The 10639-nt window shown below is 37.8% G+C and overlaps 1 protein-coding gene across 1 annotated transcript; it reads right to left on the bottom strand.

The window, feature by feature from the left end:
* LOC109128720 lies at positions 1114–9270 on the bottom strand. The gene is made up of 5 exons (XM_019235576.1): positions 9194–9270; positions 4331–5003; positions 3734–4160; positions 1536–2448; positions 1114–1369 (listed from the first exon to the last, which is right to left on the bottom strand). Exons 1-5 carry the CDS (start codon positions 9268–9270, stop codon positions 1114–1116), a joined length of 2346 nt encoding a protein of 781 aa, XP_019091121.1.

Genomic DNA, 10639 nt, shown 5'->3' with positions numbered 1-10639 from the left:
TGTTCTTTCCTTGTAGATTTTGGAGCTCTCATAAGCTTCTATTCTGATCTCTTCAAGTTCATGCAGATCAAGGCTTCTTTTAGCTTGAGATGTCTCTAAATCCAAGTTCAAAAGCTTGATTGCCCACAAAGCTTTGTACTCGACCTCAATAGGGAGATGACAAGACTTTCCATAGACAAGTTGGAATGGAGTTCTTCCTCTTGGTGTTTTGAAAGCTGTTCTATAAGCCCAAAGTGTTTCATCAAGTTTGCTAGACCAATCTTTTCTTGTTGCTCCCACTATCCTTGATAGAATGGCCTTGATTTGCTTATTTGAGACTTCAACTTGCCCACTTGATTGAGGGTGATAAGTTGTTGACACCTTGTGTTTAACTCCATATTTCCTTAGCATTCCTTCAAAGATCTTGTTGATGAAGTGTGTTCCTCCATCACTAATTACAACTCTTGGAATTCCATATCTTGGGAAGATTATGGTCTTGAAAAGCTTAAGAACCACCTTGTGATCATTAGTAGGGCTAGCAATAGCTTCTACCCACTTGTAGACATAGTCCACTGCTACTAATATGTAGACATTCCCATTTGAAGGAGGATTAAAAGGTCACATGAAATCAATTCCCCACACATCAAATATCTCAACTTCAAGAATTGGATTTTGAGGCATTTCATTCATTCTTGTAATATTTCCCATTCTTTGGCAAGCATCACACTTTTTAATGAACTTGTGAGTGTCTTTGAATAATGTAGGCCACCATAAACCAGCTTGTAGGACTTTTTGGGCAGTCTTAAAGGTTGCAAAATGTCCTCCATAAACAGAGCCATGACAGTGTCCCAACACACCTTCTACTTCACTCTCTGCTATACACCTTCTAAACAGGCCATCTGATCTTTTCTTGTACAAGTAAGGTTCATCCCAATAGTAACCATTGATATACTTGAGCAATTTCTTCTTCTTGTGAGGCTCCATGTCTGTTGGGATCTCTTTACACACCTTGTAATTAACTATATCAGCATACCATGGCAAATCTTCACTGTCAAGTGCCATCCATTCCTCCATTTTGTCCTGCTCCACCGGGTGGCCGAACACACTCGATCGAGTGTCTGCTCGAGCAGTCGGTCAAGTGACGTTGAGTTGCATCAGTTTCTCTTCAGGCATTGAATCATCAATTGTTATTTCTTCTTCTATCCTCATCCTAGATAAATGATCAACAACTCCATTCTCTATAACTTTCTTATCAATTATTTCCATGTTAAATTCTTGGAGAAGTAGAATCCATCTTAACAACCTTGGTTTGGTATTTTTCTTTGAGTAGATGTGCCTCAAAGCAGAATGATCAGTGTACACAATAACCTTGGAACCCACTAGGTACCTTCTGAATTTTTCAAAGGCAAACACCACTGCAAGAAGCTCATTCTCTGTTGTTGAATATCTTCCTTGAGTTTCATCCAAGGTTCTACTTGCATAGTGAATAACATGCAGCCTCTTATCTTTTTTTCTGTCTTAGAACTGCTCCTACTGCAAAGTCAGATGCATCACACATTATCTTAAATGGGAGATCCCAATTTGGAGCTTGGACTATTGGAGCTGATATTAATGCAGCTTTGATTTCCTTGAAAGCTTTCAAACACTCTTCATCAAAATTGAACTCAGTCTCCTTACAAAGTAATCTTGTCAATGGCCTAGCAATCTTTGAAAAATCCTTGATAAATCTTCTGTAGAACCTAACATGACCAAGAAAGCTTCTTATATCCTTGACTGTCTTTGGTGGTTGAAGCTGAACCATGACTTCAATCTTTGCTTTATCAACCTCAATACCCTTCTCTGAAATCTTGTGACCAAGAACTATCCCTTCTTCAACCATGAAATGACACTTCTCCCAGTTGAGAACTAGATTTGTCTCTTCACATCTCCTTAAGACTCTGCATAGATTAGCAAGGCAAGAAGAGAAAGAGTCTCCATAGCCAGAGAAGTCATCCATAAAAACTTCAACCACATCCTCAATAAGATCAGAGAAAATTGACATCATGCACCTTTGAAAGGTAGCTGGATCATTACATAGTCCAAATGGCATTCTTCTATAAGCAAAAGTACCATATGGACATGTGAAAGTTGTCTTTTCTTGATCATTAGGATGAATTGGTATTTGGAAAAATCCTGAATATCCATCCAAGAAACAGTAATGGGTGTGATTGGCTAATCTTTCTAACATTTGATCAATAATTGGAAGGAGAAAATGATCTTTCCTAGAAGCAGAATTAAGCTTTTTATAATCAATGCACATTCTATGTCCTGTTATGGTTCTAGTAGGAATTAACTCATCATGATCATTCTTTACTACAATAATTCCTCCTTCTTTAGGGACACAATGCACTGGTGAAACCCAAGTACTATCAGAGATAGGATAGATCACACCAGCTCCAAGCAATTTAAGAATAAGATCACACCAACTTCCTTGAGGTTTGGGTTAAGTGTTCTTTGAGGTTCAATGCTAGAATAAGATTAATTTTCTAGGTGAATTCTATGCATGCAGAGACTAGGTGAAATTCCTTTAATATAATCCAAAGATTAACCAATAGCCTTCCTAAATTTCCTTAGCTCAACAACTAGCAAATTAAGTTCTTCACTTCTCAAGTTAGCATTCACTATGACAGGATAAATAGAGTTCTTACCTAGAAAAACGTACCTTAGCCCAGATGGGAGAGGTTGTGCTTTTAGCTCAGACCAGTCATCTGTGGGGGTTTCGGCAGGGCGCTCGGTCGAGTGGTGTTGGTGCTCGGTCGAGTGCGTGCTCGAGTGGGTGGTCGAGCTCTCTGTATCTGCTATCTGAACTGACCAGACTTCCTCTCTTAATGCTGGTAGCCCCTCAAAAACCTCTGGATGGTCTGATTCTCTACGGGAGTCCAATATCTCTTCATAAGCCTTGGTTTCTTTGTAGATGAACCCTTCTTCTCCACTTTTTGTCAAAACAGTTCTAAGGTGATCTTGTTCTGCTAGCTCTTCCATCAATTCTCCAGCTAATTTGTCCAATTCTTCAACCCAAAAGACTTGTCCTCCAATTGTTGGTTTCTTCAGTGCCTCTACAATGTCAAATGTCATTTTGAGGTCCTCTCCCAAGTTGAGATCAATCTTCCCTTTTCTCACATCAATTATTGCTCCTGCTGTGGCTAGGAAAGATCTTCCCAAAATCAAAGGATCTTTTGGTTCTTCATCCATTTCCAAGACTACAAAGTCTGTTGGGACTTCCACTGCTCCAACTCTAACTTGTAAATCCTTCAAAACACCATGTGATAATCTTACTGATCTATCAGCTAAGATCAGAGATATGTTGCATGTATTATACCTTGTAAACCCTAGGCGCTTAGCAACTGATAGAGGCATTAGGCTTACTGAGGCTCCCAAATCACAAAGACATTTGTTGAAGGTCAAAGGGCCTATAGAGCAAGGTAGAGTGAAGGAACCAGGATCTCTTAGATTTTGAGGATTCACTTGCTTTTGAATTATGGCACTACACTCATGACTAAGAATCACCATCCCTTGAACTTCTTTGATCCTTTCCATCACAACATCTTTCAAGAATTTTTGGTAAGGAGGGATCATAGCAAAAGCATCTATTAGAGGCATCCTAAGTTCAATCTCTCTAACTTGTTTATCAAACAATGCCTTGTATTTTTCAACCATCTGCTTCTTAAATCTTCCTGGGAAAGGTAGTGGAGGCTTGTAAGGAGGAGGAATGAACCGGACTTCTTTTTCCTTGGTGGCAACTGGCTTAGTCTTCTCATGAGAAGGTGCTCGATCTGCTGCCAGATCACCCACTCGATCGTGTATGTGCTCAAGTGGTGGGTCGAGTTCAATTGTCTCTTCATTCTAAGTTTCCTCTTGCTGAAAACCCTCCCCATCTTGTTCTTCACTGTCCTCAATGATTGGTAGCACGTTTTTCGTTCTGGTAACACCCTTCCTCTGTGTAGATTGATTGCATTGGCAAATTCTGTAGAGTGCATGATAGCTTTGCCTTTGTGTTGGTCATTCCTTGTAGGAGTAGAAGAAGACAATTTTGTCTCCATAGTCTCAATCTTGGAGTTTAGAGTTTCAAACTTAGTATGGAGGTCACTGTATGTGTTCTCCATCTTTTGGCACATCTCAGCAAACTGCTTTGTAGGCTCAATCTGCCCATTTGTTTGCTCAAACAATATTTGTTGCATCATAGCTCTCAAATTTGGTTCTTGTCCTTGTGAGGTCTTAAACCCTGGAGGGGGACACAATTGAGGTTGGAACCCTTGGTGTTGTTTTTTGGGTGCATAGTTGTTTTGTTGTTGAAGCTGTTGAGGTGGATGACTTGATCTTGAGGATTTGCTACATTGGTGTTTCTATAGGAGAGGTTGCTGTTCTTGAATTGATTGTAGCCCTTGAACCCTCCTTGATTCTGCATGTAACAAATATCAGCAAATTCTCTCTCCCCTTCTTGAACTGGAACCTTTTCTTCACCAAGAAAATGAATGTTCTTTTGTTGGCTAAGTAGAATCTTGTCCAACTTCTCATGAACTACTTTAAAGTCCTTCTTATACTTCTCATCTTGATCATTGGTGGTAAATCTCACTGTTCTATCATAATCCTCATTATAATTCTCATCAGATTGTGCTAGGTTCTCCACTAGCTCCCATCCTTCTTCTACATTCTTGTTGAGGAAATTGCCATTGGAGGTTGCGTCCAAAAGCATCCTTATCTTAGGTAGAACCCCTCTATATAAGGTGCTGAGCAAAGACTCATTGTTGAATCCATGGTGTGGACATTGTGTTTGGAAGCCTTTGAATCTCTCCCATGCCTCACAAAAGGTTTCATTGTTCCTTTTTGCAAAACCAGAAATCTCATTCCTCAACCTTGTTGTTCTAGCATTAGAGAAGAATTTAGCTAGGTCGGCCTTCTTACAAGCATCCCATGTAGTGATAGCACCAGTTGGAAGTGCCTTCTCCCATAGATGTGCCTTGTCTCCAAGTGAGAAGGGAAACAATCTGAGCTTGAAACCATCCTCACTTACACCATTGATCTTGGTGAGGCCACAAATTCTATCAAATTCATCAAGGTGATCTAAGGGGTCTTCCATCGGCAAACCATGGAATTTATTTGCTTGAATCATAGAGATCAGTCCACTCTTGATCTCATAATTATTGTTGGCAACTGAAGGAGGCACAATACCAGCTCTCTGATTGTGTGTATTTGGGGCATCTCCTGCACCAATGTGCCTTGGCTTTGTTCTTGATTGTTGTGTTGCTCCATTAGCAACTGATTCTCTTGTTCTTGGAGGATTCTTGTTCTCTGTTGTCGTAGGTCTCTTGGTAGGCGGTTGATGTGATCAAGGTACCTCTAAAGATTCTGATTTCCCTTGGATCTTGTTTGCATCAACTGACCCGATAACTGACTCGAACAGACACTCGTTCGAGCACTGGCTCAAGTTGAAGGTCGAACTGACTGAGACGAGTATTCCTTCTGAATCCGGGTTGTGGCTCGATCAGGTACTCGATCGTGTAGACGGTCGAGTGGTTGGTCGAGTTGGTACCTGAGATTCAAAACAAACAAGTAGATGAAGAATCTTAATTAGTAGTGATCAAAGGAACAATAGAACTTAATCTTATACTTGTATAAATCCTAAATGTCACAAGCAAACACTAAAATGGCAACGACGCCAAATTGAAACATCTATTTGTTTATTGTGGTGGTGATGATATGATGATAGAGATGATGAATGAACAGGTGGATGCAAGGTGTTTCAATAACCCTTATGTTGTTGTAGCATAAAGGATGTCAATCCATAATTAGTGTGATGCAAGCAATCAGGATATGAATACTTATCTAAGTCAAGCCAAATTTGATGAATGTTTTTAACTAACAACCTAATGATAATGATAAAATGCAGAATGTAAAGCTACTAAGACAAGATACTAAATGCAAAGTAAACAATGAAAACAAAGCAGTGATGATACTAGACAAGAACAAGTACTATACTAATGCAAGACAAGTAATGAAACATGATCAAACAGAAATGAAATGAATGCAACAGAAATGAAACAGGAAATGAAACAGGTAGTGAAACAAGTAAATGCAGAACATAAACAAGAACACTGGATGATGCTCGAGCAAGCACTCGATCGGATGCGCAATCGAGTGGGAGGTCGAGTGACTTAGTATGAGGAACAGAGACATAACAACAATATTTTTATATAATTGTTTTTTGTCAACTGATTATAGCAAGTGCTCATCTATACTAGTATTTTTGCAGCACTTTTTTTTCAAAAATATGTTTTTGAAAACATTTTTATTGAATGTCATTAAATGCTTATATTCATATCCAAAAAGTTTAGTTAACTCTCTCTACTATCCTTATAACCAAACACATTTAAAATATTTAATATATCCATATATATAATGTTCTACAATTAATATATATATATTTAGAAGATTTATTCCAGATTAAAAAATTTATTCTCCTATCATCTCTTTTTTATTTTAAATTTTAAATATAGTGAATCATTATACAATACATAATGTTAATGAAAATGTATCTTTTCTGCATATATTGTGATTTGAATTTTCTTTAAACAAATATATATTACTCAATTAATATAAAAGTGTTTGTTCAACATACATATATAGTAAATTTACCATATATAATAAATTATAAAATTTTAAGGAGCTATAATTTAGAACTGATATATCTAAACTTCATAAAATGTTTAAAGTTATGAATATTTAAACATATTAAATTTTAAAATAACACAAACGAGTTATATTACATGACGGGTTATATGACATAACATGATTGAATTGATAATACTAAAAAATAAAATATAACTAATATAATATTTTAATACGGGGAAAATCCTCATTTTGCTGTTTTAGCAACTCCAATATAAAATATATCGAATCATACTGATTTAATTAAGATTGTATTAAACAAAAATTGTTGTGTTGCAAATTATATACTAAATCACTAAAATTAACAAAAGAGTACATTACAAAATTAGTATTAAAATAGGATATTAACAAAAAGAAGAAAAAACTTACCTCGCGGTATACTGCGGTTCATAATCTAGTTTATTTATTAACATAAGTTCATCCAAATTTTAAATGAATTTATATATTATTTTGAATATTACTTGATACAAATTTGAAATAACTTTATGCAAACTAATGATAATCTTTTATAATAAGCTTCTACTAGATTCTAATCTATGGTACAGCGTGAGACAATTTTATAACTAAATTATTTTAATATTAAGTCATATTTATTTTTTAAATTTTATTTTGTTTTGTTTAGTGATGTATAATTGTATTTTGATTGGTTAATTCTAGGATTTAATCTGTGGTATACGGTGAAACAATTTTTTACATAATTGTAATTAATCAAGTTAATTAGATATGTCTAATTTAATAATATTAATTTAACAAAATAATAAAATAATAATTTCAAAAAGAAAAAAGGAATAAATAAAAAACAAAAACGCTCTCTTCTCTCTCCTCCGTCCAGTTCGCCCTAGCCGTCAAAAGAGCATCTGCTCTCCGACGTTGGTGTAGCTATGGCTCGCCGGCGTTGGATCCTGCTTGTGTGTTGCTGTTTCATCTCTCTCCTGTCAAATTCAAGCTCGTCTCGATTTAAGATCTCGTTTAAACCGTACTCCCGGTTCAAATTCGTCGTTACTTCTGCTGTGGTCTGTCTTCTCTTTTAGTCTCTAGTGTTCGACTTACCGGGTCCACCAGAATCACTTCATCTACTAGATTCATCTCCGGCGCTTGCCCAAGTGTTTTTGTGTCTCGTCCTGGATTTGGGCCTAAGTCTCTCTCAATGAATTTTGGGAGAGCCCTTCTCTCCCAATCTGCTGTTGTAACACCTGCGAACCGAAATCCCGGTTTGGGGATTGCATCGGTCGATGCAGAAGGTGCATCGGTCAATGCAGGTTCAGTTTTCTGCGTTTTGACTTAAGTGAAACGCTGCATTTTGGGCAAAGGGAAAAGGAAAACCCTTAAGTCGCTTCTTTTGTCTCATTAGTCGAATCTGGCCGTTTTTGAGAGAAACAAATGAGAAAAGAGTGTTCTTGGTGTTCTTGGTGATTTCTGTGGATTTGTGACGTTTCCTGCTGAGATCTGAGGCTTAGGACGTTGTAGGAGCTTGTTAGGAGTGTTGTATTGCTTGTTTGAGGTTCATATTCTTCTATGGAAGAGGTAAGTGCAGGACCATGGCTTATCTAAGCTAGAGCTTCTCTGATCTGCTTGTTTATGTGTTGTTAGGCTTGTTAGATGGTTATTTGGGACGTTAGGAAGCTTTCTTGTGGCTTGGGATCGAGTTTTGTGGTTACAGGAACAAAGATCCGGTGAGAAGCTTCAGGGAAACACGATGCTCGGCATGTTGCATCGGTCGATGCACATTGTGCGTCGGTCGATGCAAGTGCGAGGACGGCGCGTAAAACCTTAGGGTTTTCGTGTTATGTTGAGTATGCGTCTGTCGATGCAGTGCGAGTGTCGGTCGATGCAAGTGCGAGGACGGCGCGTAAAACCTTAGGGTTTTCGTGTTATGTTGAGTATGCGTCTGTCGATGCAGTGCGAGTGTCGGTCGATGCAAGTGTGACTTGTATCGGTCGATGCAACCTTAAATTGGTCGATGCATCCCCATGTGGTGTCGGTCGATGCTTGTTGGTGTCGGTCGATGCAGAGTCCTGGTTTGTTTATTGTTGTTTGTTGATTGTTGGTTGATGGTTAGAGTTGTCTCTATTGCTTGTGTGTATAGCCCAGTAGATTGGAGGATTGCCTTACTGAGTGTTTATTAAATACTCATGCATTGCAAAATGTGTTTGTGGTGCAGGAAAAGGCAAAGTTTGATCGTGGAATCAGGGCAATGAAAAGGAGGATGTTCTAGTGGCTTGCTTGGTTGTCTGGCTTCTGTTAGATTGCTAGATTTGAGTCCTAGAATGTTGTTAGGATTTCTTGTTTATTGCTTTATGTTGATTGGATCATGAGTTTATGGATTTGGAATTCATACTGGATATTGTTTATTGGTTATTGAATTATTGGTATTGTTATTTCCGCTGTTTGATGGTGTTTGTGGTTAGGTGGCTAGTGGGTATGGGACCACTAGTTGTAGTTAAATTATTATTATTATTATTTATTATTTAGAAAAAAAAAAACAGGTCGGGTCGTTTCAGCTGCTAACCTTCTTCTGGTGATTTCCTCACCGGTTCTCCTTCCCCTTAGATTCTTCATCAACCCTGCTTCCGGCTCTTTAGCCATCCCGTAGTATCAGGTACTGCTGGTGTCTTCAGGTCTATCTTTTTCTCCTCCCCATCCTATCTGCCGCCATGATGTTTTCTCGCTTGAGCTAGTTCTTGTGCGGAGGAACAAATACTTCTTGGACTTGTGGGTGTGAAACTGTCTTTCTTTGTGGAGTATGAATGAATGATGTATGGAATGACGATGTATGGAATGAATAGAAGTCAGGGTGTTTCAATTCCCCTTATGCAGTTGCAGTATAAGAGGTGTCAATCCTATCTGAGTGATTGTGAACAATTAAGATGTGCATATGAGTCTAAGTCAAGCCAATTGTAAAGATTGTTTGTCACTAACAATCCTAAAATGAGATATGAAATGCAGAAAGTAAAAACAACTAGAACAAGATACTAAATGCAAACAGAACAGACAAATTAAAGCTATAATGAAACTAGAACAGAGATAGACACTATGCTAATGAACTAATGCAAGACAAGTAATGAACAGGAAACTACGTGAATGCAATGGAAATGAAACAGGAATGAAACAAGACAATCACAAATCAAAAACACAAGTTCTGGGGATGAACTCGAGCAGCACTCGACCGAGTGTAGGTCGAGTACGTGGTCGAGCTAGACTTAAACGTGAAAACAGAGCAACACAAGAAAAACAGAGCAATGCTAAAACTAATCAAACAACAAGCAAGCAATGATATTTAGACTAAGATTTCAATAAACAAAGAAGGCCTTGAGGAGGGATTCATGGGCTGAGCTAATCATTGTGGTTATCTAACTTGGTCAACAAATCTCAAGCAAACATTGAGCTGATCTCTAGACATACTATTCTAAGACATGTTTAATCCACTCTCATGGCAAGAAACAATCAAACCTATGCATTTCTAGACTTGTTCTCACAAAGAAAAGAATCTACACAAGCAGGCATTAAGCAATACATCTCAAACCAAACAAGACTTCTAATCTCTTAGCAAGCCTAATGGTAAGCTCTAGATCTAGCCTTATCTATGCTCCTTAGACATTGGTGTGATGCTAAGATGCTTGAAATCAAACCCTACCTTCTCAGATATAGGATCAGCATTAAGATCATCTAGCCTAGAAGAGATCTACAACAATCAAGCTTGACCAAATCAAACAAACCACAAGATCAACCCAGCCTAACCCATCCTCAAGGTCCTAAACAAACTACTCACAAGAACACATGGTGAAATATGTCAAAAACCCAGAAAATAATGAAACTTGCATCATTAGAAAGATGAAACAGAGATCTACAATATTGATGAAGGAATAAAACTCGAAATCTTAATACTTTGAAAGTTATGAAACAAACAAAATATAAGAATCTAGTCTTTCTCTCTCAAACAAGTACAAAATCTAAA

The sequence above is a fragment of the Camelina sativa genome, chromosome 14, assembly GCF_000633955.1.
Source record: "Camelina sativa cultivar DH55 chromosome 14, Cs, whole genome shotgun sequence".
Taxonomy (NCBI): domain Eukaryota; kingdom Viridiplantae; phylum Streptophyta; class Magnoliopsida; order Brassicales; family Brassicaceae; genus Camelina; species Camelina sativa.
Note: the sequence above shows the minus strand (reverse complement) of the source record. Positions and strands in the feature narration are given on the sequence as shown.